The sequence below is a fragment of the Myiozetetes cayanensis genome, unplaced genomic scaffold (assembly GCF_022539395.1).
Source record: "Myiozetetes cayanensis isolate MyiCay16 unplaced genomic scaffold, myiCay2020 scf1, whole genome shotgun sequence".
NCBI lineage: Eukaryota > Metazoa > Chordata > Aves > Passeriformes > Tyrannidae > Myiozetetes > Myiozetetes cayanensis.
This window is the reverse complement of record NW_026086604.1, coordinates 133963714-133991534: the sequence shown is the minus strand read 5'-3', so window position 1 is coordinate 133991534 and position 27821 is coordinate 133963714. Positions and strand designations below refer to the sequence as shown.

The 27821-nt window shown below is 36.7% G+C and overlaps 1 protein-coding gene across 3 annotated transcripts in view; it reads left to right on the top strand.

The window, feature by feature from the left end:
* Positions 1–27821, top strand: part of ARHGAP21 (Rho GTPase activating protein 21) — a 112297-nt gene that overhangs the window by 52141 nt on the left and 32335 nt on the right. For all 3 annotated transcript variants that reach the window (XM_050320589.1, XM_050320606.1, XM_050320599.1), the window contains 3 exons: positions 9780–9872; positions 13706–13784; positions 19170–19224. In XM_050320589.1, coding sequence (XP_050176546.1) covers positions 9780–9872; positions 13706–13784; positions 19170–19224 — 227 coding nt within the window. The remainder of the gene's footprint in view (positions 1–9779; positions 9873–13705; positions 13785–19169; positions 19225–27821) is intronic.

Sequence of the window (27821 nt, the reverse complement as noted above, 5' to 3'; positions counted from 1 at the left end):
CGGCTGTCATCACCTGTGCATTACACAGTGAAAAGTTAATCTCTTCTTACTCCTTATCACTCCCCAAACTTGAAACATCCTGTATCTGTTTTGACATACAAAAAGAAAAGGCAGATTCCTTTAGGAAAGGAAGGGAGTCGATGATCTGTGCCAAACCAGCATGGAAGATACCACTTGTGGTCTAGAGAAAGTTCTGTGGTATTCTTCTTCTTCTCACAAGAAGAACTCAATCATTTAAAGATGTAACATAGTTCGGTTTATCTAAAATGTTATCTGAGATCTATTTTTCAGTGGAGGAACAGCAGTAAATAAATATTTCTTTGGTTCACTCTGAGACCTGTGCAGGTGGGAACAAGATTACTTTATGGAAATTTTTGTGTAGCTACTTGAACTATGAATCATGGCTCAACTATTGCTTATTTATGGCAGCCTGGTATGTTGTATGCCTTGAAATAGAGATCAGAGGGCACAAAGGGCTCTGAAAGGTAACAGCGTTCTCACTAAGGAGAGCAGGTTTGACTTGTGCTCCTGAAAAGAGAAGAGATGACTGTGGGGCAGAGGATGGAGGTGCCAGTACAACTTCATCTTCCAGTTCTGTGTATTACACCTTTAAAAATAACAAAATGGGACAAAGTCTGTAAGACATTTTTCTCCAGCGTTTAAGTGTGATCCTTGGGGGTGGAGAGGGGTGAAACGGTTTCCATTTACATTGCTGCAAGTTGCTCCTGTTCCCGAATGAGCTGAGTAGGCAGCTCGTGGGGAGAAGATCAGGAAAAGCGCACATCTCTTTTTGCATGTTCACAAAAGAGGCGTTTATTCAGCGACAGCAGGTAGGCCCCACGTTCTTGTGAAGGAAGGGTTATTAGAAGGATTCTTTTGAGTCCTGCGCACCGGGACATGGGAGCGGCGGGGCCGTGCGCTGGAGACACCCAGTGGCGCATTCCGGCATTGCAGCCGAGCTTGGAAAACCTGCCCTGCCGCGAGGAACGGGAAAAATATCCCACTGATAAACACTCTCCTTTTGAAGCTTGTAAATGGTAATTCACGTAATTCACTTGGGCTTTTCTGTCTGAAAGACTAAGCCAAGGGGATTCAGGCTTTTGATTTTTGTGAAGCAGTGTGTACCAGTGCAAAAGTATCTTTTTTTATCAGTTTTCAGTGAAGATTTTGCCCTTTTGCTTTGCCCTTTTTGTAGGTTAAGCTTACCTTGAGGCTTTTTATCAGATTCAGCATTTATATATTTGATTAGGTGCATGGGAGAAAAACATCTCTATTGCTATTGCCTTTTATTGAGAGCACTTGAATATTTTTTTCTGAAGGAGCAGAGTACCTAATTAAGCCTAGAGGGCAGAAGATAAAAGTGTGTACCAGATTTGATATATTCTAACAGTGAAAGAAATATTTTTGTATGGTCTTATATTCTGATGTAGAATTCAGTATATAATTAGGTCATGCTCATGGCTTGCATTAATCTTACTTTTGATAAGCAGTAAGGTTTCAAAGCATTTAGAGTAAGAGGTAGTGTGGATTTGTCCAGGAGAGCTCTAAACTGGCATGGAGGTGGTGGCCAAGAAGCAGGATTGAGTTGTCAAGCAAAGGGGTTAGGATGCAGTGGACAGGAGACACCTCATTGTCAACAGTTGGGACAAAGGTGAACCACCTTAAGTGTATGCACATGGATAAGGGTGTCTGCAGGACAACATGGTGGGGAGAGCTCTCGTGCCTTTTTCAGGGCCTCTCTGGAGCCAGTGTGCACTCACACATGCAACCTGGGGGACAACCAGGAGTTGGAGATCTGCACTCAGTTGCAGCGCTGTGATCTCACTGGGATCACAGAAAGGGTGTGGGATATCCAACAGGAGAGGGCGAGGGTGCTGCAGGGGGTGGGTACAGGCACTTTGGGAAGGACAGGTTGGGACGAGTGTGGAGATTGGCTTTTTTTTTTTTTCTGGTCAAGTTGTGAGAGAGCAGCAGGGATGCATGGAGCTCTGGCTTAGGATGGATGGGGAGCTGGCTTAGAGCTTATGATCAGGATTTGTGGGCAGACCCCATGTGGGCAGTGTTTTGGTGGTTGTCTGCTACTGCCCTTTAATGGAAGAAGTAGCCAAGGCTTCCTGAGACCAGTGGTGGAAGATTCACATATGCAGGTTCTGCTCCTCCATGGGAACATTAGCACCCTTTCTGCTGGAAGGGCATCACAACAGATTTACCCTAAATATTCTGTAGTTACTATTTTAAAGTCTTCAGTTCTCTCATGCTTCTGCTGCATCAGGTTGTTGACCTTAAGCTAAGTCATTAAAATGCTGCTTTAAGAGGTGCACCTTATCAGAAGATGCAGATCTTCCACAGTGGATTCTTTGGTCTCTGACTGGAAACTTTTATCACTGTTTTCTTGAGAATTTCTGTTATACTTACCAACCTATATTAAGTATTTCTTGTAGTTATTACTCCAAGAAATAACCTGGAATATTTATTTAATGTTTTTTGAGGACGATTTGCCATTCTCAAAAAAGTATTCTTATTTTCTGAAATTGCCCTTTTTCAGTATGCAGTTATTCATTTAAGTGGTATCTCACAGGTAAAACTCTCCCAAGAGAGCATATTAGGAATATTTGGAGACATACTGAAAAATACCTACACCTAGTAAAAACCGTAGTATTATTTCTTAAAAACTTGCATTGTCAAAATGTGGTAAATGGTGCTGGAGAAGAATGTCTCTATGCTGTTTCACTGTGCACTAAGTATGATTCTATATGTTGTTGTCCTTCAAACATTATTTAAAACTCTAGATGCCAAAATACAAGTTTAATACATATGAAATTGGTTGGTAGTTCTTGTGTATTGTCCCCAAACAGGTTTTTCTTCAAAAACGTTTGGCTTGGTGGCCATGCTTAAAGTAAACAGTGATAAGCATAAAGAAATGAGACTAAAAGAAATTTGGTATTTCATGAGAACTAAGCTATTTTGTGTTTAATAGAGTACCTGGGATTCCAGTATCATTATAATCCAGTATCTTTTTTTTTTTAATATGATGTTCTCACTTGTCATATGTTAATCTCTATTTCAGTGTAGAAGTATCTATAGCAAATAGCAGCTCATTTTCACATAAAATGAGCTGTTAATGAGATTTTAAACATCTGTTTTCACTGAGATTTCTAGAACACTAAACTCTGATCACCAGGCTATTTTTTTTGATGTGCCTAAATATGGGTTAAAGTTTCTACCCTTCAGTTGTCTAAGCTAAATAGATCCAATTTATTATTTGGGCTTCTTCACTTCTGCAAGTCTACTGTGATGATGCAGAGCCTTCGGGGGGAAGGGTGGAAAAAATGCAGGAAAAGCTTTTTATTCCTTACTGCAGCTTACATAAGGCCTGGAGTTTTGATGCTTCATTTCTTTAAACAGACTCTTGATTTCTATAATGTAGTTAGTGTTCTCCCAGGATTTAATTTAATCCCATCCTTTTTAGCATCATGATCTATTGGCTCTATCTGTTACGAATAAACATCTTGTGCCTGTGATGATGGGAACAAGGTTGATAAGGAACAAGAAAATGAATGTTGAAAGGAAGTATTGAAAGGTCATAGATTGCTGGGGTGATATGGTCTAAGGTGTATGATAATAGAATTAGGAGTAAAAGGCAACAGACTAATGCTTTAGGATAGTGCCACTATCCTAAATTGCCCTCTTTAATCTAGCAATTTTTAACACCCAAATGTTGAGAATGCTAAAAGAAGGCTCATTTAGTTTTCTACTGAGACCACAGCCTGAGGATTCTTTGCTCCTTTATAGTTCATCCAGAATATCTGGTGGATTGACCTTCCAACTTGTCACATACATAATGTTTCTCATTGATTACTGCTGAGTTCAAATCATCTTTGAATTTTAATAAAAACACAAAGTGTAATTTCCATGCATTTAAGGGAGACTGTAGGTTCACTACAACAGCTATAAATCGTATGGGCCTATGCTTATCTAAGAACTAAAGCAAATGCTCTAGACTAATCAGAGCTTAAATTTTAAATTTGAAAAGGTTTCATTTTAGATTTGAGAGAAATTAAAAATTAATATTTTTGGCAAATAATGCAACGGGAAAACACAGTTTTGGAGGGTTTGTAACTAAGTTGAGACTGTGTTACATGTATTCCATAACAACACCGGGTTATTTTTTCCTCTTTACCCCCACCTTGCCAGGAAGATTGAGTTAAGGTTGTATTAGTCTAATGGTTTAACAGGAAAGTGAGCAAAATAAGGAATACCATCTTTGAGTTGCCTAATCAAAATACCAGGGTTGCTTTGAATAATGAGGGTGTATTTTTCCTGTATCAGAGAGTTGAATGCTAAATGACTCAACAACTCTTATTTACTTATTATTCTCTTTCAGAGACTTATCCTTGGCACTTTATTTTGGTTAGTGTTTTTCAATCGAGTTATTTTGTGCTTGACAGTGGGTGAAATAAGCTCTGTTGGGCTGGGGTGGGGTATTTGGGCTCCTCTTCTACAATGGATTGCTAGTGGAGAAATGCTTCCTATGTAGGAAATTCAATTTGCAGATTAAAGTATCCGTAATTGTCTTCAGTGGGACTCTCTTAGTCAAATGTAATCCTGACAGTTTTGTGATTTATATTTAATTAAGTGAAATTTCAGTTAGTAAGTGTAACTTTTGCTATACATGCAGCAATCTTGTTTTAAGTAGCTTGGGAAATGATTAGCAAGTTTTTGATTCATTAATCAATTTGAAGCATTTGCCCCCCTTTATCTGTTTCCCCTCCTTTTGCCTGAAAGGCGCCCAAAGAATCATGCCACTCAGCCTTGTTGAAACAATGGAGCTCAAGTGCCTTGGATATCTAAAAGCATACTTGTAGATCTTCATGTTCAAGAGGAATATTCTTCCTTCTTGAGTCAGAGAAAGATGTACATAAGAGCTGGTCTTAATTTACTGATTTGAGGTAATTGGGCTGGCGATTCTTGAATATAAAAATGAAAGTCATCCCCTTACTGTCTGCTGAGCATAGAGCTGGGAGTGAAAATGTTCTGTGAAAGGTTATTTAACAAAAATCTGTAGGCTTTATTCAATACCTGTGTTATGAGGAATTCTAAGCACAGTTCAGCTGTCTTGAGCAGAAGATTTATTTTTTTTTCCTTCCCCTCTAGGAAGATAATGGCATGTTTTTAAGCAATAAGTTCTTAGGAGAAACTTTGTAACAGAGTATGTGTTCTGCTGTGTCCCAACACTTGGAGGTTTGTGCTCTGCAGGTCAAAATGAAAGAAAGAGTTATGTCAGCAATAGCTCTTCGGCATAGGATTACCTTTTTTGTTTCTTTCTTTTTAAAATTTTTTTCTCTCCAGAATGTAAAGGTTGTCAAGGAAGTGTCCTTTTTGTGTAGTCTTTATGACTCAGGTGTTTTTATCTGACTGTGTTTTGTATCGACAGGTTAATGACTACAGAGAAATGATGTGCTTATTGTTGTGTTGTAGTGTGTTGGTAGATTTGATAGTGTAACTTCTACCATGTCATTTTGTTTTCCAGGTGAATTACAGAGCAGTATAGTAATACTGCCTGGTCTGCAAAGAGTACCTTAATTTATCTCATGGCTACTGCACTTAATATAATACTACTCATGTTCTTTGTAGCAGCTGTATTTTAAACTAGCTTTTTAGGGGATTAAGCTAGAATTAATTTCTATGTCAAGTTTGGGGGAGTTAAGAGAAGTTTTACTGGTTGTGACCCCCAGATTGACAGTAAATCAATTATAAATATTAACTAGTCTTACTTCTATGTTATGTTTAAAAGTAGTAATTTTTTGTTTGTTTGTTTTTTATATTCCCTTTTACCATGGAGAGAGAGAGCATTTTAGAATTTTACTGTTTTGCAAATGAAGTAGTTGTGCTAGTGCAGTGTACTACCTTCTGCTACTTCTGGCACCTTAAACATTTGTCAAGAAAGCTTCCTTGTAACTTTGCAATGAGAAACCCACTTCTACTGTCAGACTGTTAAGGCAGTGTGGACTTGTAGTCTCAGGTCAAAAATCTAGGTAGTGTGAAAGTTAGATCATAAATTGCTCTATGATATGTATTATGAATAAAGTTTTTAATTTTATTTTATATTCATTTGAACCACAGTTGAAAAAAGACACTAATCTTAATTTGTAGATTTTACTGTGATCTCACTGGCTAGTGAAGGTAGCATGTAGTATTTGGTTGAAAATTGCTGATTAATTAGAAGATTTGCGTAGAGTTATGAAAAACATACTGGCTACTGCTGTTTCCTTTCACATGTGAGTGTGTTATTGGCAGCTCACACTTTTGCCTGTTTTTTATGTGTGCGTGATGTCTTATTTCTCACTTGCAGTTGAAGATCTGGAAGAAATTGTCCTATTTGCTGGTAACCTGCAATGTGATGCTCAATTATAAAGTTGCTTACAAAAGTATGGAGGAGGAGGGATATGGCAAAATCAAACGCAGCAATGAGCACTGCAAAAGCACTGGCAAATGAGGTTACATGTCTTACAGACCAGCAGTCTGAGCTGCTTTACTGTTCTTTGTTATATCACATTGTAAGGAATTGCTGGCATGCTCCAAAAAACCGGGCCTTTCAATATTAGAAAGGGAAATTTTGAATCCTGACAGTACGTAGTGCAGAGCTGGAGAACTTAGTATAAAAGTTCCACTGTTATAGTCTGCTCTGGATGGTGGAGTTTGGAAGAAGGGAAGTTTAGGCTCACACTTTTGGACAGCATCTTGCTTTTGCCTGATGGTTGGATGTGGAAAGGATCAAATGGAGATTTAGGCACAATTAAACTGGAGTGTAGTAGTGTTAAATTCTGAGACATGAGGTGAGTTATTAGGTTATCCATTTTACTAAGATTTATTTCTGTAATGATTGAGTGCATGTCTACAAGATTTATTCCCTCTCAGTTGGTCTGAAGAAAGTATCATTAACTCCTACTGTCAAAAAACATTAACTTTGCTTGCATTTCAAACTCAGAATATAAATGTACACTTTGAGGCTATGTATTCAAGGAAGTTCACTTATATGCTACTGATTTAAAAAAAAGATTTGGTTCATATCCAAGTATGTAAAAGATCAAGGAGAAATGAAGAGCATATATTCATTTATCAAAGCTTGAGAGTTCTAGGCTTTTTTCTTGTCTTGACTTGTATTTGGGTGTTACGGAGCTGTAAAATGAACCTGCAAATGTAAACAACATTTTGAACCTTTCATTCTAATTTTTTTGCCTGTAAATTGATCTTTAAGGTGGTGGTTGACCTTTTTCAGAAGTAGAGTGGCTGTTCAATATATCCTCCTTCTTCAAGTAGGACAAAGAACCGAGTTTAATGGTAATCAGCTTTCTGAATTGGTCCATAAAATAGAAATGTGAAGCGGGAACCTGTAATGTTGAAAGACCTCTTGGTGTAGGTGGCAGGTTGGTCAGAAGTCAGATGTCAGGGAAGCCTGCAGTCTCTGGTCTCCAAAAATCGTTACAGGATTTCCTTCTTATGCAGAAGTGGGAAGTGTATTAAAGGAATTCTGGGATGGATACTGAATGGGAGTGATTTTATTTTCCTGGCCTCTTGCTTTGTATATTCTGGTGTGGACAAGGTTTAAAGGAGCATTTGAGTACTAAGCAAACTAGCAATAGGCCACTAACATTTTTTTAAGAGTATTTTATAAAGGAAGCTGAGGTAACCCCTTGGTGTTGGGTTATAATTATCAGATATTGTATTACAAATTAAATGTGCCATGTGAGCTGCATTATTTTTATTTTTCTTGTCCCTTCTGGGACTGTATGTAAAAGATTAAGTGGCAGCACTGGGAAGGATGTTTGGTGTTGCTATAAAAGGCCATATTTTAACTTCACTCTTTTAAGTGGTTGAAACAACCTTTTGTTCATGGCATCGGGTAGATTATTCTTAGAGCTTCTCTAAACATGCTGAAACATTACTGCCTCTTAAGGGGTGAGACTCATCATATGTTCAGTGTCTATTTAAATCTACAGATTAAAAATGACAGATATTAACTTTGGTTCACAAAGAGCATTTTGTATGTCTTGGAGCTCTGTCCCACTAATCAAATTTTAAAGTATTTGGGAACTGCGCTACCAGCTGGAGTTTCTGGATCTGTAATTCAGTTGCTTTATATATAGTATTTATCTGACTCTATCAGATCAGTTTTTTGATTATTCTCTGACAATCTGGAATTACTTTGAGAAGACCAATTGGAGACATATGAGTAAGCCATTTTGTTGAACTGTTTTGTGGTAAAATGGCAGGATACTGAGAGGTTGCAGAATTGAAGGCATTAGGCTAAAACTTATATTTGAAAAATGTGGATCCGTCAGAGGGAAGTGTGGTTCTGTGCAATTTACTAAAGTTTTTCAAATAATGTGCTTTTCCAACATGGAAACTGAACTTAAAAAAAAGGGATAAGGTACACTTTATTTATATTCAGTAAGTATTGCAGTGGCTTATTAAATATGTCCAGGTGGGATATTTAAAGCTGTAGGGAAAGTACTGCCACAAGCATTGCCATTTTTGCCTAAATCAAAGGTCAGTCACTGAAGAAGTGATTAGAACCTAATACTCCAGTTCTAGGGAGTGTTTCTTTTATCAGCAGTGCCAGTTTTAAGCAATCCCTTTATTCCTTCCTACTGTTCCTTCTTTTTCTGCATTTAAACTGCTGTCTCAACTATGCCAGCGTTTCCTGGTAAACTGCAACCCAGACCAAGCTAACTTTCATACCATGTCAGTTCCCCAGGCTGGCTCATTATGAAACCTCCAAAGGTGGCATTTCCTTAGCTGAGAGTGTGGAACAAGGGTAGTAACCGGTGATTGGAGTTGGGAGGGACTGGGCTGTTCAAGCCTGCACTGGCACTGTCAGGCCGTGTGGATCTGGCTGTGACCTTCCAGGTTCTGCCTCCCGTTCAGTGAGCGCTCCACTTTGCACCATGTAGTGGTGTCAGGAGACACCAATAACACTGCAATGTTCTGCAGACTGGAAATAATGTATTTGGGGGAGAGGAGGAGTCTTGCATGTTTGCTTTTTTGCGGGATTTGTGTTGGGTTTTTTTCTTTGTTTGTTTGGGTTTTTTTGTTTGTTTGTTTTGGGTTTTTTTAGGTCACTGGTATAAAAATTATATAAGTGGAGTGTGTAGGTGCTGTAAAATGACTTATTCCAGCTGTATGCAGATGCAGCACAGCAACACTATTTTAGCCTGCAGTATAACTGTGGAGGTTTTTTGTTTGTGGTTTTTGTTTGTTTTACTGCACACACACCCACCTCCCCCCTGTCTTGATATTCAAACACGGTGGCTGCTTAACTAAGGATTACTCAGCTTTGGTTACATAGGTACCTGTGTTTCTGGGAGCATAGAAATTAAGCATGTATTGAGAAAGCAAGAAGATACAGGTTTACATGGTTTCTAATTACTGCAGATTATCTTCCACGTTGTGTACTTATGGGTAGGTACAGCATTTCCAGACATTATAATTTACTTTGAGTTATGTATTGCTTTTTGAACTTCAAGAAAACTTTCTACTTCATCTTGGAGCATCTGAAAAACACTGTTAGAAAATCAGTGTTACAGTTCCATAAGGACTGTAAATCAATGTTACATTTTTTCCTTCTAAAGAAAGATTTTAAAATTTAATTTTTTAGCTTACATCATTATTTCTTACTCTGTAGGTCTGTATAAATGGGATTGTGTCCCAAAATATTCTTAGAGTAAAAACATTAAGGCAGTATAATGAAATGCTATTAAATATTCTTCCATCCTCAGGAAAACAAAGAAATAGACTGGAGCCAATGGATACCATATTCGTTAAACAAGTTAAAGAGGGTGGACCTGCTTTTGAAGCTGGACTGTGCACAGGTACTGTTCTTCTGTGACATGTTTGTGTACATGATGTCAAATGTTCGTGATTTAAGTTTCTTCATATAGTTCTGTCTTCCATTTAAACCTTATTCTTTCATTCACAAGCTGAAATCTCCTTCAAATTGTCCTCCAGGATTTTTCATCTTGAAAGCACTGTGGTGTTTATTAAGGCATTACAATCTTATTGTTTTTGGTTTATTATCTTAAAAATAGTAAGAATAAGACATGTGGTAAAATGTGAACAGAAGGAGATAAGGGAGGAAAATAACTCCTGTGAGCTCCTATTCCTTTTGCTTTGTGACAAATTGATAACCTGAAAACATTCAGGTTTATGTGCTTTAAATTGTTCCATTCTGCCTCCTTTAAATTCAGTAGGGACAGTTCAGGTCTCTCTCTTGTTAGAAAAAATTCTGCTCAGTCTTTCTTTTAATCAAACTGGAGAGCAGAAAACATAGGGGTTTTGTGCAGTGTTTCACACCTTTACTTAAGTTTCAAAGGAAAAATTTGTGTTAGGGTGGAAAGTCTTACAGATGATAAAAAGATAAGTTGCCCAGATGAATACCACTACAAACACAGGTTTCTTAAAAGTGCGACAAAACTTACAATCTATGAAAGGTTTGTGCTTGTATAAGTAATGGAATGTTGGTATATTTTCCTTTAGAAACAGTTATGCACCTGCATTTGACTGGAATGGAATAAGCTTGTATGATCCTCCTAAAGAAATGTGAAGTTTCTAGGATGATCAGTTTAAAGGCAGTACCAGATCCTACTTGTGCAATTTAATTTGGGTTTTTTTAGACTGCTACTTAAGTAGTTATTCAGGGAAGGGCTACTTCGTTGTTTTTGATGATATTATATAAAGAAATGTTTTGGCTTGATAAAACGCAGCATATGTTGAAGTTGTACAGAGGAGCCATGTTAATTTCTGCTCTGTTCAGTGTTTGCCAAATTGAGAGAGATGAAATCTGTAGAGATGATTTTATTTTTAGTCATAGAAGAGATTTTTAGGAGCCCAGAATAAAGAAGATAAAATAAATGAGAAAAATACATTTTTTAGTTACTAGAATATTCTTCTTAAACACACTGCTGATAGCAGTTATATCTAATTAGGTCATGCCAATATTTCTTGTTTACAAGTTTTAGGGTGAAATACATTACTGTATCTCTGTCTTGAAATTATATTATAAAACACTCAGGGAGTGATCAGCCAGGTAGATTGCTTAATCTCCAATACAGACACCATCTAAATTTCTTAATTTGTAAAATCAACTATATTTTTTTCCTAGTATAACTTGGCACTATTTTGTGATCACACTGAAGAAAAGAAAATACTTGAAAATTGAGTATGAGTTTAGGTAGTTACATTTGTCAATTCTTATTTCATTGCTGCAGGGTCCTTTGTAATACTGAAAATCTCAGCATAAGCTTCATTACCCAGAATGAGTTGAGCTCTCTTTCAGGAGCTTACCTGGCTGCTGTTCATCAGAAAACTTGGAATATTCTTGCTGATTTGAGCAGTAGGTTACAATATCTTAAATGTAAGACAAACCGTTCTGAATATTTTTAAATAATCCTGTGAAATCATGTTTGTTAGAGATAAAAAGAAAATACTTCCCCTATTTAACCTCTGAGGCATTTCATGAAAAAATAACATTGCTGAGTTCCAAGCATAAGTGTTAGAAATATTGAAATACAAGCAGCCAAAAGAAATGCACATTTCCCATGTTTTCATTTTCACGCTGTCACTTTTATATATGCAAGAATATAAAGAACTAAAATGTGTGTAGAAAGGGAGATGGTTTAAGTGCATTCAGAGTAATTTCTGGTTTGATCAAGGGTATTTAATGAGCCACCAGACTGATGGAGAGCTATTAGAAAAAGCCTTCACGTTTCTAAATCATTTTTTGCACTACAGGCCCTGACCTTCCCCTTTATATGTCCCTGAAGTGGAGCAAAGTTGTATTTTGCAGAGTTGTCTGTTCTCACGTCATTCCTGTGAGAATTCCACAGCGTGTCCCACCTGGGTCTCTTGGTGGGTCCACTGGATGCATGTTTCAAGTAGACTCATTTCACTGCTGTGTATAATCTTGTCTGCTTCTTTGAAAAATAAAAGCTGCGCAAGTATAGATAAGATGGTATGACCTATTTTAAAGATATTCCTAATTTTAATTTTTAGGGGAAATACAGAATAAAGATCTACATCTGTGGGCAAGTTCTTAAACAGCCTGGAAAAAAGCCAGTTCAAGTTCCAGAGAAGGATCTCGGTGTGTTCTGAGGAAGTCCTGTGATATAATCTAACAGGACAGGACTCAGAGCTTGTAAATAAAAATATGTTTTGGCATAAACTGTAGCATTCCTTTTTTCTGCAGCTTTTTGAAAGGATTTATTTTGGTGTGATTCCATGGATAGTCCAGTTTCTCACCCTGATTACGTAACATGTCTGCATGTGTGCAGCAGTGGGATAGGGTTTGCCATCCATCACAGGTGCCTATCAGGCATGTGGGTTGCCAGCAGCTATTAAATGTTGCCACCAAGCTTTCTTTCATCCCTTAAGAAGCAAGAGACACAAAAGAGTTCTTTCAGTCAAGGAAAAAGGCAGTAACCAATGAATTAAAGGGAATATGTAAACTTTTATAAAGTTCAAAATATTGCACCAGTTTATTTGTATTACCCTAACATTGTGAGCACAGACCAAATTAAAATGTCAGAAGATCCATGTAGTTTGTAAATCCATAGGGTCTGTAAAGGGAAACTCCACAGAGCACAAGTATTTAAAGCATTATTTTCTCCCAAGTCAGGCTGAGTATTTAGAGTGAACAGCTTTTTCCTTGCTTTAATTTGATCTTGCCAGCAACAGGGAAAGGGCTTTCGGTTTCTAAAGCAATGTTAAAAAAGCCATTCTCTCTGGCTTACTTTGCATGGGTCCTTTCTTTCAGCTCTTTTATCTCTAGCAGCTTTCCAAAGCTCCTTACCTAGCTTTAGACCATTTCCTTCTCATTAGTAAATTCAAGATAACTTTCTGCTCTTCAGATCAGAGATGACTTTAAATGTCATTTACTTGAAGGAATGGGATAGGTTTTTCATCAAAAGCTACAAAATGCTCTGCACAATAGATTTGACAGTTTATTTGTGAGAGTATATGAGGCTCTTAATGAGGAAGGTGCAACAAACTATCTGAAGAAATCTTTCAAAAGTGATGTTAGATCTAAAGATTGAACTATATGGATATGAAATAACCCATTACAGTTGTCCAGGGCACACTGAACACAGTAATGTCTTGAAAACAGCACTGATTATTCTGACGAAGGAGGAAATTGGAGCTTTCAGAAGGTCTGTTTTTTATTTCTAATAAGGAAGAAGTACAAAATTGCAGTATGCACTGCTATTAAAGGAGAGTTAAAAGTTTGGTTTTATTTTGAGGTTAAGTGCTGGCATGAAATGTCTACTTCTGATTTGCTTAAGAATCAGGCAGAATTGTCAGTATGTGTTACCATACATCAACAGGTTTGTTTTGAAGATGGGATACCTAAGTGAGCCTCTGGTATAGCTTAAACCTGCTTGTAATTTTCTTTCTAAGACTTTCTAGGTGAGTCATTTGGAAGCTTAGGGTAAGGTGCACATCTGAACATGTTCTGAGAAAAGAGTAGAAATTTTATGTCCTGTGTATGGTTACATGTAGTTGTATTGTGCATCTTTTCTTTTTTACTTTTAAGGAAGACTAACCTTGAATTTATATTGGTGTTCTTTATTATGGGATACAGAAGTACAAAATAACTGTTTAAAAAATGTCTGGACAAATTATATTTCAGTTATAACTTTTCCCTTTCCAGGTGACAGAATTATAAAAGTCAATGGGGAAAGTGTTATTGGGAAGACATATTCTCAAGTCATTGCTTTAATACAGAACAGGTAAGGTACTAGTATTTCATTGTGCCTCTTATTTTTTGTATGCTAAGCAGGAAATGACCACTTGTGGGGGTTTTGAAATGTCATTGTATTTTTAAAGTTTCCTTAATACACACTCAGTTTTACTATTTGTTTTTCATGTATTTGGTGAATGCTGAGAGGGTTTTGAGAATAGGTGTGCTGAATTATACCACAGTCCTTTTATGTCAGTACTTGTCCCTTGTTAGCAAGTAACACTGAGTGCTACAGAGGAAGGTTGAACTTAAAACAGACAAAGTAGATGTACATACACCACGTGTATGTGTGTCAACTGAAGATCAGAAAAATCTACCTTGCTTATGAGATCTCAAAAAATGATAACTCAAAAAATCAGCATATTTAGTAATGGAAAAATTTTATGCTAGTGAACACCTGCAAAATGTCTTGACTTTCCTCTGTTTTGCAGCAAATTATGAACCTTGCACAGCATGGAGGAAATGCTAATATTTACTGCTCCTGCCTGCAACTCACGAGGGCTTGTGAAATCATGTCCATACACAAGTCTAGATACTCATTTTTGTCTCATCCCTCCATTTTTAGTTTTCTTGGTGTCAGTTTCTGTTCTACAGTAACAAGTTTCCAGAAAAATAATGGGTTATGTGCAAAAAAGATGTATTACGATCAGCGTGAAAGAATGTGATGGGTAAGGTAGGCCAAAACATGTTTTGTGTCATTAATAGTGTCTACACAAGAGCTGGAAAGATGGAATCTTACCTTCTTTTCTATCCTTTACTGGAGATAACACTAGCCATGTATTATTTCTTTATTTTATATTTATAGAGGTACCACTGTTGTACAATAGTGTATACCCAAGACACAGGACATTACATGCCCAAACCTGTGCATCAGCCAGTTAACTCTCTTAATCCAAGAAAGAGACCAACCACATCTGTGTGGTCAGTGATTCTTCAGTGAACTCTAGGTGTGCCTGTGAATAAAGTTTAATTTTCAACCCTGAGAGTGTAGTTAGTGAACCATTCTGTAGAATTCAACCCCTGCCCGCTGTGGATAAACCAGGGACACCTGAACAAGGCCTTGTCAGTGATTATCTAGTGCAACCAGGAATGGTATCTGCTGTGTCTGTCCCCCTGATTTCCATGAGTGCAGAGAGGATGAAGGGATGCTATTGTTAGTTAGGAGAGAGAACAGTTTGTTTTCTCAAGCCAGATGTGTACATCACAGAAGATTGTAACAAAAGGTCATGTGTATCCTCCAGCGTTTTATACAGAAAATACAACCATTAGGAAGTCTTCAGCTGAACCTCTTGGTATAAACAGATGAATATTAATTCTGATCCATAAAGAGAGTTCAGACTGCAGACCAGGTGTACCTTTCTTGTGGCTTACAGGCAGTACTTCTCATGTGACTGAAGAATCATCTCTCTTGTTCTTTACTTCAGAACAGTATTTTGGAGCTCAGAGCAGTTTGTTCTGCATATAAGTATTTTATTTCTTATGCTACCCTTTCATGGCAAATACAATTTTATTACAGTGCATGGTTCTTGCTTTAGCAGGCTGCTCTTGCATCAGCATTGCCATCCTGGGTAGGGCTGATGGTCTGTTATGCCATTATCCTCTCCGGTAATATTTAACAAAGATTTCTTAGGAGAAGTGTATGGAAGCAGTGAAATATAGAGGGGTCAGATAATACCAGCTCAGAAAATAACCATACCCATTCCCAGAAATCCTTGGTTTAGGAACTTACTGAACTACAGGTTTTACCTGCATTGTTTGATTTAATAGTTGATAGGTTGATCTTGCACAAATTTACTGTTGAATGTCCTTAAACTCTTCATTTTAAAAATACCCAGTGACACAGTTGTTGCTGTGTTTTGTGTCTTAGCTGATCTTCCATGCAGCACACCTTGGCTTCTTTAGTAGACTTTGTGCAAGCAACTTGCTAAAAGACCTTTTGAAAGGTTGTCAGTTGAAATCTCCTTTATTCATGACTAAATACAGTTTTCTTCATAGTCTTAGTAGGCTGTGTGTTGGTTTTCTAGATACTTTAATTACTGTATTTTTAATTATTGTTTTTAATTTCTCATTCAAACATATTGATGACTGTAAATGCTTATTCTTTTGTCATTTTTCTTGTCATCTTCAGAGTAGTTTTTAAGGATACAACACATTTTATACTGTTCTTTCTAAAGAGAGAGTTCCCCTCCTTCCCTGTTCAGCTGTTTGCAACGAAACTCAGTTTGGACTTGCAGACTTCTTTAGATCGCTCCAGTGGCTCCATTTTCATAGCTGTTCATTATTTTTCTAGAAAGTTTTTCAGTTATAGCTGTTTGTCTTCATTATATAATGCTGCAGACATCAGAACTTAGCTGCCTTAGATGAAATGGTGCCCTTATTTTCCAGTGGGACTTACGGATGGGATATAATTCAACCATGCTTTGTATAGTTCCCAGAAAAGTTTCAAGCTGTGTCTAGAATGTTTTCTCTTTTGCTCTGCTTGGAGATGGCAAAGCTAAACTTACACTGGTTATTTCCTCTGGAAGATAAAAGACATACCTCAAAAGAGTTGCTACAGTAACTACACAATTAGTCACAAGAACACTTTCAAGTCTTTTTCCTGCTCTTTACCAATAGTTACTACTTTGGTCCATTACGAATTTATTCTAATCTGTTTACATACATAATCAACTTGGAGATCTGTTGATTACTAATCTAACTCTAAATTATTTATAGTTCTAAATAAAACAAGAAACAGATTCTGATTTGCAACTTCTTCCCCCCCCCCCCCTTTTTTTTTTAACTGTGGGGAATTTGAATGATTGTCTGTTCCACTTGTTTCTCTTTGCAAATTCTTATTGAATGTGTTGGGGTTACTCAGAAGTGTACAGAGTTCAGCTACTGAAGCATTAATACAAAATAATGCATCGAAAGGTAGTCTTTACGATTAGTGCTTTAGTTTGATGACTCTGGGTCAATACATTTAAATTTGGCTCTTAGAATGTGTAATGAAAGAAATTTGAATGATAGCTATCTCAGAGTTCTCAGTACTGTGCCTAGTGTTTAGTGTAATCCACCATCTTCTATGTGGTGGTTCTTATCAACACTTACTAGTTCATAATTTGCATGTATATTGTATAGTCTGGTGCACCAAAAGTCTTCCTTAATACTTTTTGTTTCTGATATGAGAATTGAAAAACATGCTGAGAGCATGTCACAAAATATAAAGTAGGAAGATTCAAATTGTCTCCAGAAAGTTCTTCAGGCAAACTGGAATAGAGTAGTTAACTAGTTACTGGAATGACATTTAAAACATTGCTGCTGAATGGAACTCTTTTCTCTTTTGGATGGCTACTAAAATGCTGTTAACTGTGTGAGTGGAAATAGATTTAATTACCTTCTTAAAAAAATAAATCAGGGGGCAACACAGAAGATATTTGAATGAGTATGGTTTATTCTGTCTCAGATTATGTATCTTCATATAAAAAGCACTTTAAGAGGAGCAGTGCTGTTTATCATATTTCTAACATCCAAAGTCTTCACCCTGCAAGTAAGCATTGATTATTATCAGTTGCCTAATAGGATGAATACATACATGCTATCCACACATAGAAATGAAGTCTGAACAATTCTTTAGAAGTGCCTCAAGCTGTGGTATCTGTTTCATATTATTTTTTTCTTTTACAGCTGATAGATAGTTTAAAATCCATACAAAGAAGTTTAGATAAGTCAACTCATGATGACACTACTTAGAAAGAATAATTTTAAATAGTTCCATTGTTTATGCATTCAGTCAAAATGGGGTATGTTATTGTAAATGTACATAAAGTCAATACTCTCTTGTTTCTTAAAATTCAGTATTTTGAAAAATCTTAACAAGGCTTTTGAAGACTCATTTTTTCCTAGATGTATGTAGACTTAAAAAGAAAAACTTAAATCACTGCTGATACTTGGTTTTAAAACTAAAGTAATTTATGCTTCTTGGAGAACACTTTTCTCCAGAATGAAGAATGGTTTAAGAAGATTGTGAAACCAAATACCCTTACTCTGCTATTTTGGAATGCAGCCTTATGTCTGCGGTTGCTAAAAAATGGAAAAGGAACCACAAAATAAAAACATTCTTCATATAAGGAAGCATAATAAATCACACATTACATGTTTGAGATGATGACTCTCTTTTCTGCAGAAATAAGAAACTGAGGTCCTCCTCGGTGCTTTCATAAGCTGATCAGTGTGCCCTGAAGTTGGGGCTGGTTTTATCTTTTTTTGTGCTGGTTTTATCTTTTCTCAGCTGATGTGTTGTATTTACAGCGAATTTCTGGTCTGACATACCCAGTAAGGTTGTATGCCTTTTTTTTTATGCTGGTACTGGTCAGTTTTTTTAAATACACTTTTTTTTTTTCTTGTGACATGTAATATGCGATTTCTAAATAATGGTCATAGAATCTTCATTTTCTGTTTTTCCAGCCTAGTTTAGAATAGACTGTACTTTAGTCTTTTGTAGCCCTTCTCCTATTCCCCTTTACATCTAATGAATGTGAAGAGATTATTCCTTTATGTCAGATGAGATAATGAATTCAGCTATTTCGTATTCCATGTTACAAGCACATATTTCTCACTTGCTTGTAAAAATACCTTCTTCTGGTAGATGCAGACAGTGGGTTTCACTGTTTTAAAATACTTGATTCTGGATAACTGGTACATTTAGTGTCCTGATTTTGCCTGTATTTGAGTCACATTGATTGAACTGTCTGGATTCCTGGATCTTTATGCTGCTGCTACTGCTTTTGGTTTCAGCAATTCAGACTGACAAATGCAGCACTTATAAATAGCAAGCGTTTTTCATCCATATTTCAGATGTCATCTGGATGACTAAATGTATTTAAGCTGATTCTGCCAGGAGGTGATTGGAGTGGAAAGGTGTAAGTCAGTGCTTGCCTTGGTATTGCTCCACTTTTCACTTGATGTGGTGGTTATGTCTTCTCCCTAGCAATTTTAGAGACTTAATTGTAAATCAAAGAAGGAGAGAAGTTTTATCTTGTATTCATAAATTTGTCACATTGTTTTGTCCAAGAAGCTCCAAACAAGTGGTATACCTTAGGACTTCATGGAAAAAAACCCTGCCAAACCCAGTGTGTTGGCTCAATAAACTGGTTTTACTGAGAACAGAGTTGTGTTCTTGAGTCGGATTTCTGTTCTTACTCTGACTTGCTAAGACTCTAATGGAAATCAGTGTTTATTTCTGTTGTGTAAAGTATTTGTCAGAATAGCTGAGTGTTGGAGTTTTTGAATAGTTGTCATCTGTAGAAGTTAACGGACTCGTCTCTGTAACAAGAATTTGAAATCTTCTCCAGAAGTTAATGTGTGATGTATGTTTTTTTCCTATTTGTTTCAGTGACAGCATATTGGAACTTAGTGTTATGCCAAAAGACGAGGACATCCTTCAATTGGTATGTTTATGAAGCTTCTATTCAGAGAGTTTATTGACTAAATAAAAATGTTCTGTTGTTGGTTACAGAGTCTTTGAACTCCACTATCAGCAAATAATTAGAGTTAACATTTATCTCTTTGTCGCTCCTTAGATATTTTCCTGCCTCCTTGCCATGCCTGAAATTTCAGAGGAATCCAAATATAGGGAATACCATCTTCACATGATATTTCTAGCATGTTTAAAAAAATACATTGTGTTTTTATTATAATTTGGATTAATTTCCTTATGTTAGAATTTATGACATCAGTGCGCTTGTAGCAAGCGTGGATAGAGCCCTTCTCAAATCTTTGTTCATGAAGCCTAGCCATGATGAGAATTTATGAGTTGGATTGCTTCCTTTGACCAGGTTGTCTAATTCTAAATAATATGAGTTTAAAAACTAGCATATGAAGGTTAAAATTTACTTTTGTTAGTGACTCACTATTTGTGAGTGATTTTCTGGAAAAGAAGCAAGGTGATGAATGTGCTGAAGGTTATTACCAGTTTTTTTTAAATTGTGACTGCTGTAAATGTTTTGTTGCACTAGTGCCTATATGCTCTCAATTTGCACTGAGGTCTTATATTATCTCCTATAGTGAGATAATTCATCTCCCATTTAGTGTCTTTAAGTCCAAAAGAGCCTTGAATAATACATGATGTGTAAGTGCATATCGTGAAAATTAGAAAAACACCTAAAATACTGTTATGCTCTAGTTTATTTTTAATTGGAAGCAGAGGAAAGGAGAAGATGACAAGCAGGGTAGACTTTTTGGTTAGTAGCTGGAAAAGTGTATTTTCTAATCCACACAATTAGTAAAAATTGCCTTTAAGTTAAGAAAAACTGTATGTTTCAGTAGCTGTTTTCCAGTATTAAAGGTCAAATTAATGGGTAAGGAAAAAAAGCAGGAAACTTTGTTTTGAATTGGAGATAGAGATTAATGCAGGAACTCAACCATTTAGGCCAACAAACCAAGGTTATTAGAATAGAAGTGATATTTTGAGAACATTTGATAAAGAAATATTTCAGCAATCCAACACAGAAAATGTTGGGGGTGGGGTGTGAGTTCTGATTGCATGAATCAGTGGGAGGAGAAAGCTGTTGGTGTTGGGGCTTTTTTTCCTTTAAATTGTCTATTTATTTTATTTATTTATTTATTTATTGGTACTGTGAATGTGTAGAAATGGAAGAATAGTGCTAACATGTAAATTATTAAACCTTTGTATTTGGCTGGGTGACATCTTCCCTCTTCCAATGAAACATGAAGTGCAGCATTCAGGTGAAGTAGAGATGAAAAGCAATTGATTGGATATAACTTTATGTCAACAAGTGAGGTAGTGGGGCCAGAGAAAGGAAAAAAGGTAATTGTTACATTTGTGTTAGAAAAGGATATTGACAAAAAGAAAATAAGGTCATTCTCCAGGAGGAGATTGATGGGTAAAGAGAAGAGAAAAAATATCTGCCTGTGGAAGTTTTAGGAAAAGACAGGATATATGTATGGGAATAATTTTCAGGTGTTGTTATAAAAAAGTTCCTTTTGAGTTGTAAGATGTGACAGAGTTGTGAATTTTGTGTGTGAGGCTCCTCTGTTGAAGATAGAAAAGGGATTAGGTTTGAGAGATGAAGTAATGATTTTGCAGAAAATGCTTTGTGTTACCTCTATAGTTTCCATGAGTTCCTTCTGACAGTTGTTTGCTGTTTGGGTGAGTTGGTACATGGTCATGATACAGGAGAGTTTATGCTGCTGTTTACTAAGATGCATTTGTTTGGGTAAAAGTGAACTTCTCTTGAGGAGTTTCAGTTCCACGTAGGATCTGCCAGAGGAAAGCCGAGAAGAGAGAGGTGTTTTCTGTAGTCGTCAAGACTGAGCACTGAGTGCACTTGGACCTATTGGAAAAGACTTTGGATAGCTGCAGTTTGTTCACTCTGTCCTGCCGTGGACTACTTTAGTAGATATGTTTTCAAGTGTCAGTCTTTGCCAACAGAGTTGCAATTTATGAAGATTGATAAAAATGAATTGCATCTCACAACAGAGATGGTCAGTTAAAGCCTGTAGTTTTTTGTCTTTTAGCCCACCATAGAGGAGGAAAAATCTTAGCACTTCTAAAACAGAAATCAGCAGGCCTTTGAGACTGCTCAAGTGAGTGCATCACTGTAACTTCAGTAAAATGAAAAATCTATGCAGTTCCTCTGGAGAGGGTTAGGATGCACAGTTCTCATTACAAGATTTGGTGAAGAGCTTTGCTCTACTCAAATCTGAACATGTTTAAAATACTTTCAGTGTAACAGCATAGAATGTTACTCCTTTCACTTCCTGTGAAAAGAGAGTAAATTTTTATTTCCAGCTGAGAAACTGCACACTTTTTAAATTTTCTGGTTTTATCTTTGTGATTAATGCTGTATTAGTTTTTGTGGAAATCTTATGTAAAAAAATGTGTAAATCTCAGAGCAAATTCTTATTTGTGAATTAAGGTAGAACTCATATAAGTAAGGGATAACAATTATTTCTGTAGTTGTAGTGTCACTATAAGTGCAAAGTGAATGGTAAATGGTAAGGGACAGTGGCCTTATTAGTAGAGGAAAAACACCTGGAGCTGTGTTATGTAAGAATGCATTATAGATTGTTAAATATAAGTTATTAGAGAGTGTTAAATAATCTAACTTTTTTTGTTTGGCATATGTCATAAATTTCACTGTAAATGTCTTCAGACAGTACTACTCATTTTAAACTGATGCTAAATACTAGTGTGCTGTAAAAATAGAAAACCCCAAAACACTAGTGGATATTGGAGGAGCTAATGAAAGGTATATCTAGTGCAATGAGGATGGAATAGTTTCATTATATTCAGGAATAATGCTGGTTGTGGTAAGTTTTATAGTACTTGGCAATCTATTCCATGTGCTGGTGGCTGATTGCTTGAAACAGTTGCTCGTTTCTATCCTTAGTTCGCTATTTATAAACCTCGAGTTTAGTGTTCAGAAATATCCATATATGTCTGTGAACCTCTTGGTATATTGAATTCCCTGAAAACAGGCCTTCAAATCCATTCATCAGTAGTAACAATGAAGTGGTCCAATCCACAGGTTACTGCCCTGTGTCAGTGGCATGTGAACAGTACTCGCTTGGAAGGGAATTACATGTGGAACTGCCGTTAGTGAAATCAGTGTCAGTCGCATTTGTTCACTGGCGTGATCTTGAAAATGTCACTTTGTGGATGGGGAAAAGGATATTTAAAACATCTCTATCCATGACAAAAAGTTGAACTCTTGACAACTATGTATGTGTTCGGGTTTTTTTCATGCTCCTCCTCAAATATGTGATTGCTTAAACTTACCAAAAGAGATGATTTTGAAATATTTCTAGATATATAACAGTTTTGAAACTAGGAGGAGGAGGATGATTATTTTTGTAGTGTGTTCTCCTCAATGCTTCGAATTTGATGTATCTATGTGCAATTTCTGTAGCATTCTCAACCTTTTTTGGCAGAATTTTGGCATTACCACTGACTTCATGCAAATGGGAAGACACATTTAGGTCAACTACAAATAGTTCCTTTTTCTCAAGTATATTCAATGAAACTGTAACTGTTTTGTAGCCTTTAGATAACAAGTTTAATGCTAACAGCTAAAATGCTGTTCAAATTGTGACAGCTTTTCAGTTATTCAAAAACATTTTGTATTACATGGAAAATACTGAATGTAAAGGTGCTCTCTAGAGAGAGAAAATAGAGTTTGCTAAGCCTACTTACAGGTATTAGGAATCTTGTCAACAGATTTTGTAGTGTCTAACAGATGTGTGTTAGGGTGTCCTTAGTATGCAGGGCTTTTGGACCATTTTTTTCAGGGAATGTTCATGTTGGAATTTACTTATTCGCTGATTGTTCCTTGTGTGTGTAAAGAAGAATGTAGCTTACCAGCTGCTGAATTTCTATGTATCAGGCGTTTGAAAACATCACTCTTTGGAAAATGCTATCTCTAATATGATCTGCATTGGGAAGGTTATTTGAAATGTATCATATTAATGTTCTTATATAGGGTTTAATTTAGGTAAATATATTTATGTAGATATTATTTTGTAAATATGTATATCTGTGTTGTGTGTGTGTGTATAAACAGATACGTACTATCAGCAAGTCACCCTGATTTTTCATCTTTCATTTTCTGGCACTTCTGTTATGACCCACTCAAAAGTTCCATCATGCCTAACTTCTATTCTACCTCCAACAGTTTAATTTCAAAACAGTTCTAAAAAATCATTTCCTTACAGGAGTTGCCCCAAAAGGTAGGAGGTTACTTCTAGTCTTAGATGTTGTCATCATTAAATTTTATCAGTGTACAAATCTGTTGAAATGTACCTTGCCATTCCAGAAGGAACTCTTTCATTTACTAGAAGATTTTATTGGGCATTCTGTGAATAATGGTAAATATGAAAATAAAAGGGGGCAGTTTACTATTTTGTTTTTGATATATTTAGTTAATCTAATCTTTCTGTAAAATTACGGACCCATGAAACTACATATCAATAACTGAAAGTTGACCACATTTGAACAGAAATGTTTCTCTTGTCATAGATAGTAGGGGAACCATAAAATCCTAGACAGGAGTGACCAGGAAAGTGAATGAAAGTCAACTGAAACATATTTTTTTTTTTTCCCCACTTCTTTCTAGTCAGGTGATATGGAACTTTTCAGTGTATAGGGAGATCTGAGCAGAAAAGAAGAGTTTGCTACATTATCTTTTCTGAACTCAGTATTTTTGTGGAATTTGGTGGCTCTCAAGGCATTGTAGTACCCTGAAATTGCCAGTGGTGCACCTGTATTGAGAAGGAAACAAAAGAAAAAAACCAAACCAAAAAAGACCCCAACACCATAAAGAAAAGTAACATGCATGAGGAAATTTATTTTAGAGTTTTATATGCACCAGGAACCTCATGTCTCTGACTACAGGTCAACTTTAATGTTAAAGACTGTCTTTACTTTTTTTTCCTTCTCCCCTATGCCATCCACTTGCATCAGACCTAGTGGAGCAGCAACATGACTGTTTTATTGGCAAACTGTGAAATATTTTCATTTGCTTTATATTTAATAAAGATAGAGATGTATTCATAAGTAGCTATATTTAATCCAGAGTCTTGGAGCATTTTTTTACTCTCAGATTTTGTACTGACATAGTTACTGATGGTCACAGAGGTTAATATTAAAGCTCTGGAAGCAAGTACAAATGGAAGGAGGAGGGATGTGGTGTGAAGACATAGTAACCTAGAAGAAGAGACTGAAACTTTATTATTGAATATTGCATATGTTAGAAAACACCATTTGCATCAAACCTCCTAACCTCAACTTAGACTAATATTTACAAGAAAGTCTCTTGTATTTGGAAATAAAATTTTTTGGGCTTAAAGCATTAAAATCATTAAATTTTATATACTAAAATTGCACTGCCTTTGGGAAGAAAGGGTGTGTGGGGTTTTTTTCAAATAATGTTGTCTAACTGTAGTGTTTGGGTGTGTCTGAGTAAAACGAAAGCACTTGAGCTGTATTAATAACATTCTTGCCAGAACAAACTATAACTAGGAAGCATTTCCTCTTAAGCCAACTGTAAAACTTTTCTGGTGTGCAATTCTCATACTCATGCTAACTGAGAATAAGTTAGGAATGGGAAAGAGAAGAATTTAGCAGTAAAGAAATATAATCTGAAGCCAAACTGGTTGGAAGAAGGACAGAAGAATGCCTCAAGCTCAGTCTTGCAAGGTGCTGTGCACGTTGGCTTCTGACTCATCAAAACGCTTCTCTCCAATTTTGCAAATAGTTCTGATGAAATCAATGTTGTTATTCATCCTTTAGTGAAGCATATTCATCCTGTAGTGAAGCATACTCATCCTCAGTGAAACACAGGACTGGGTTTTTTTATGGATTTGGACTAAGTGGTGTAGGACAGGGTTGGTTCCAACTCTGGATGGTGCAGGTTTCACCGTAATTCTTACCCAGAGGAATTCTGGTACATTTGGCTGTTATTATTCTGACATCTAATGGCATAAAATCAAGTGGGAGAAAATGGAATCCAAACCCTCTAGGTGAATTTTAGATGGTTAATTAAATACCTTGTAAAATGCTTCATTTGCTTAAAATCTGTTTTGCCTATAATATGGCATGAATGTATTACCTTAGGAGTTAAACCCTTAATGGCTACAGATTCGCAGTACGAAATGAATTCTTTGCCATAGGAGCTTGCAAACTTGGTGCAAACAAAACCAGATTGCAAGATGGAGAAGAAATTGTACCCAATAGCTGGAAACATGCTGAGTTCTTACTGTGAGCCCAGCAGTTTTCTTCTAGTAATTTTTGCAGAGCTGTTATCCATCAGAGCCTTTAATGTCACTCTAAATTGTTGCATTTGTATGGTAAGCTTTCCATAACTGTTGTTTTGAGAAGGTGGAAAAGTGCTCATAAAACATCAAGACTGACTTTTGGATCCTCTTGGGACTTCTGAATAACTACTGAGTATCCAGCTCCTGTAGGAATTCAAGTGGGTTGGCTGGTGTCTGATTCAGGAACATCACTGATCTGGATATTAAAAAAGTTTTAAGTTGCAAGGCTTTTTTTTGGTTTAAGACTTTTTAAAAGACTTAAATTGAGACCATACTGTAATGACATTTTTATGAGTATATAGTTTGTTGCAATCACTTAAAGATAAGAGTAGCGTTTTCACATAATATATCCTTTGCTATTTGATATATCTGAACATGAGCCAGCGGTGTACTCAGGTGGCCAAGAAGGCCAGTGGCATCCTGGCGTGTATCAGGAACAGTGTGAGCAGCAGGACGAGGGCAGTGATCCTTCTCCTGTACTCAGCACTGGTGAGGCCACACCTGGAGTATTGTGTTCAGTTCTGGGCCCCTCAGTTCAGGAAAGACATTGAGAAGAGCAACAAGGCTGGTGAAGGGACTTGAACACAAGTCCTCTGAGGAGAGGCTGGGGGAGCTGGGATTGTGTAGACTGGAGAAGAGAAGGCTCAGGAGAAACTTCATCACTCTCTACAACTGCCTGAGGGGAGGTTGTAGCCAGGTGGGGGTTGGTCTCTTCTCCCAGGCAGCTCTCAGTAAGACAAGAGAGCATGGGCTTAAGCTCTGCCAGGGGAGGTTTAGGTTAGATGTTAGGAAGCAATTCTTTACAGAGAGGGTAATCAGGCATTGGAATGGGCTGCCCAGGGAGGTGGTGGATTCTCTGTCCCTGGAGGTTTTTAAGAAGAGACTGGATGTGGCACTGAGTGCCATAGTCTAGTAACTGTGGCGGTAGTGGATCCAGGTTTGGACTTAATGATCTCAGAGGTCCTTTCCAACCCATGTGATTCTATGATTCTATGATTTGAGAAGCTAAGGGGAGAATAGAGTAATATTCAAGCTGTGTTTTATAGTTGCAAACTGTGTTGTGTCAAAACAGTGTATGAACGATTAAATTTGATATTGATGTATTTCACATTTTTTAACCTTTAAATGTCTAAAAACTTAACCATCACTTTCTGCTTAAAGTAATTAAAATATTTCATAGTGGAATGTATGCTGATAATGCATAATGCAGCATGACATTATTCCGAATGGATCCATGCATTTCTTTGTGAGTTGCATGATTTCTCTGTCGGCCTTTAATCAGAATTATGAAACCAAGATATTTAATATTCTTTGTGGAAAATTCACAGTCCCATTTATAAACTTCCTCTTTCGTGGAAGGATGTTCAGCTTTGTTTCAGTGTTTCCTTGGGAAGTGGGTGAAATGCGACTGAAAAGAGAAATACGCTTTCCATCATCAACACCTTTTTTCCAGTAACTCTTACACAGAACTGTCAGTCTGTTTATATACCTGCAATCATGGAAATATACTCTTTATTGGGGGGAAAAAGTCAAGCTGATCTCATTTTGGACTCTGTGAGAATGTTGTCTTCTGAAGGTGATGTTTTAATATCTGTGATAAATTTTGTCAAGAGCTGAGAACTAATATTTGTACTCATCTGTAGTCTTCAGCTACGATCAGATCACACCAATTTCGGAATCTAGCCTTTCTGCTGTCAAAGTCAAATGAAGCATTGTTTGTCAGGGGAATGTTTTACAAAAACATAAATGTGGTGTATTTGTTGTTGGTGTGCATATCCCAGCGAAGGTGGGATATCAGCCTTTTTATGAGCTGTATAAATTGATAATTGTTTTCTGGTGGAGGAGGTGATTGGTTTTGTTTGTCCTGCATGTCAGTAGTATCTCACTTAATCTGTTTTCTGGGTCTTCAGTATCTCTTCCAATTTTTTTTTTTTTAAATTCTTACAAACCATCAAGATCTTAAATAGCCATTTATTTAAAGATTTAGAAATATTTATCTTTGTGTGCTCTTTCCCTCCATTAAATGTGCCAGTGGAAGCTTGGCTTGATTTTTACTATGAGTGGAGGAAAAATCATGTGAGTGGAGTGTTTCTGCAGCATCATTCCTCTAATTTCAGATGTACAGCGTGAAAGCAGCTGCAGTCAGCTGACAGCTTGTGGTCATGTTCAGATATATGTGGGGAAGGGGCGTGCTGTTTTAAGTGCATAATAA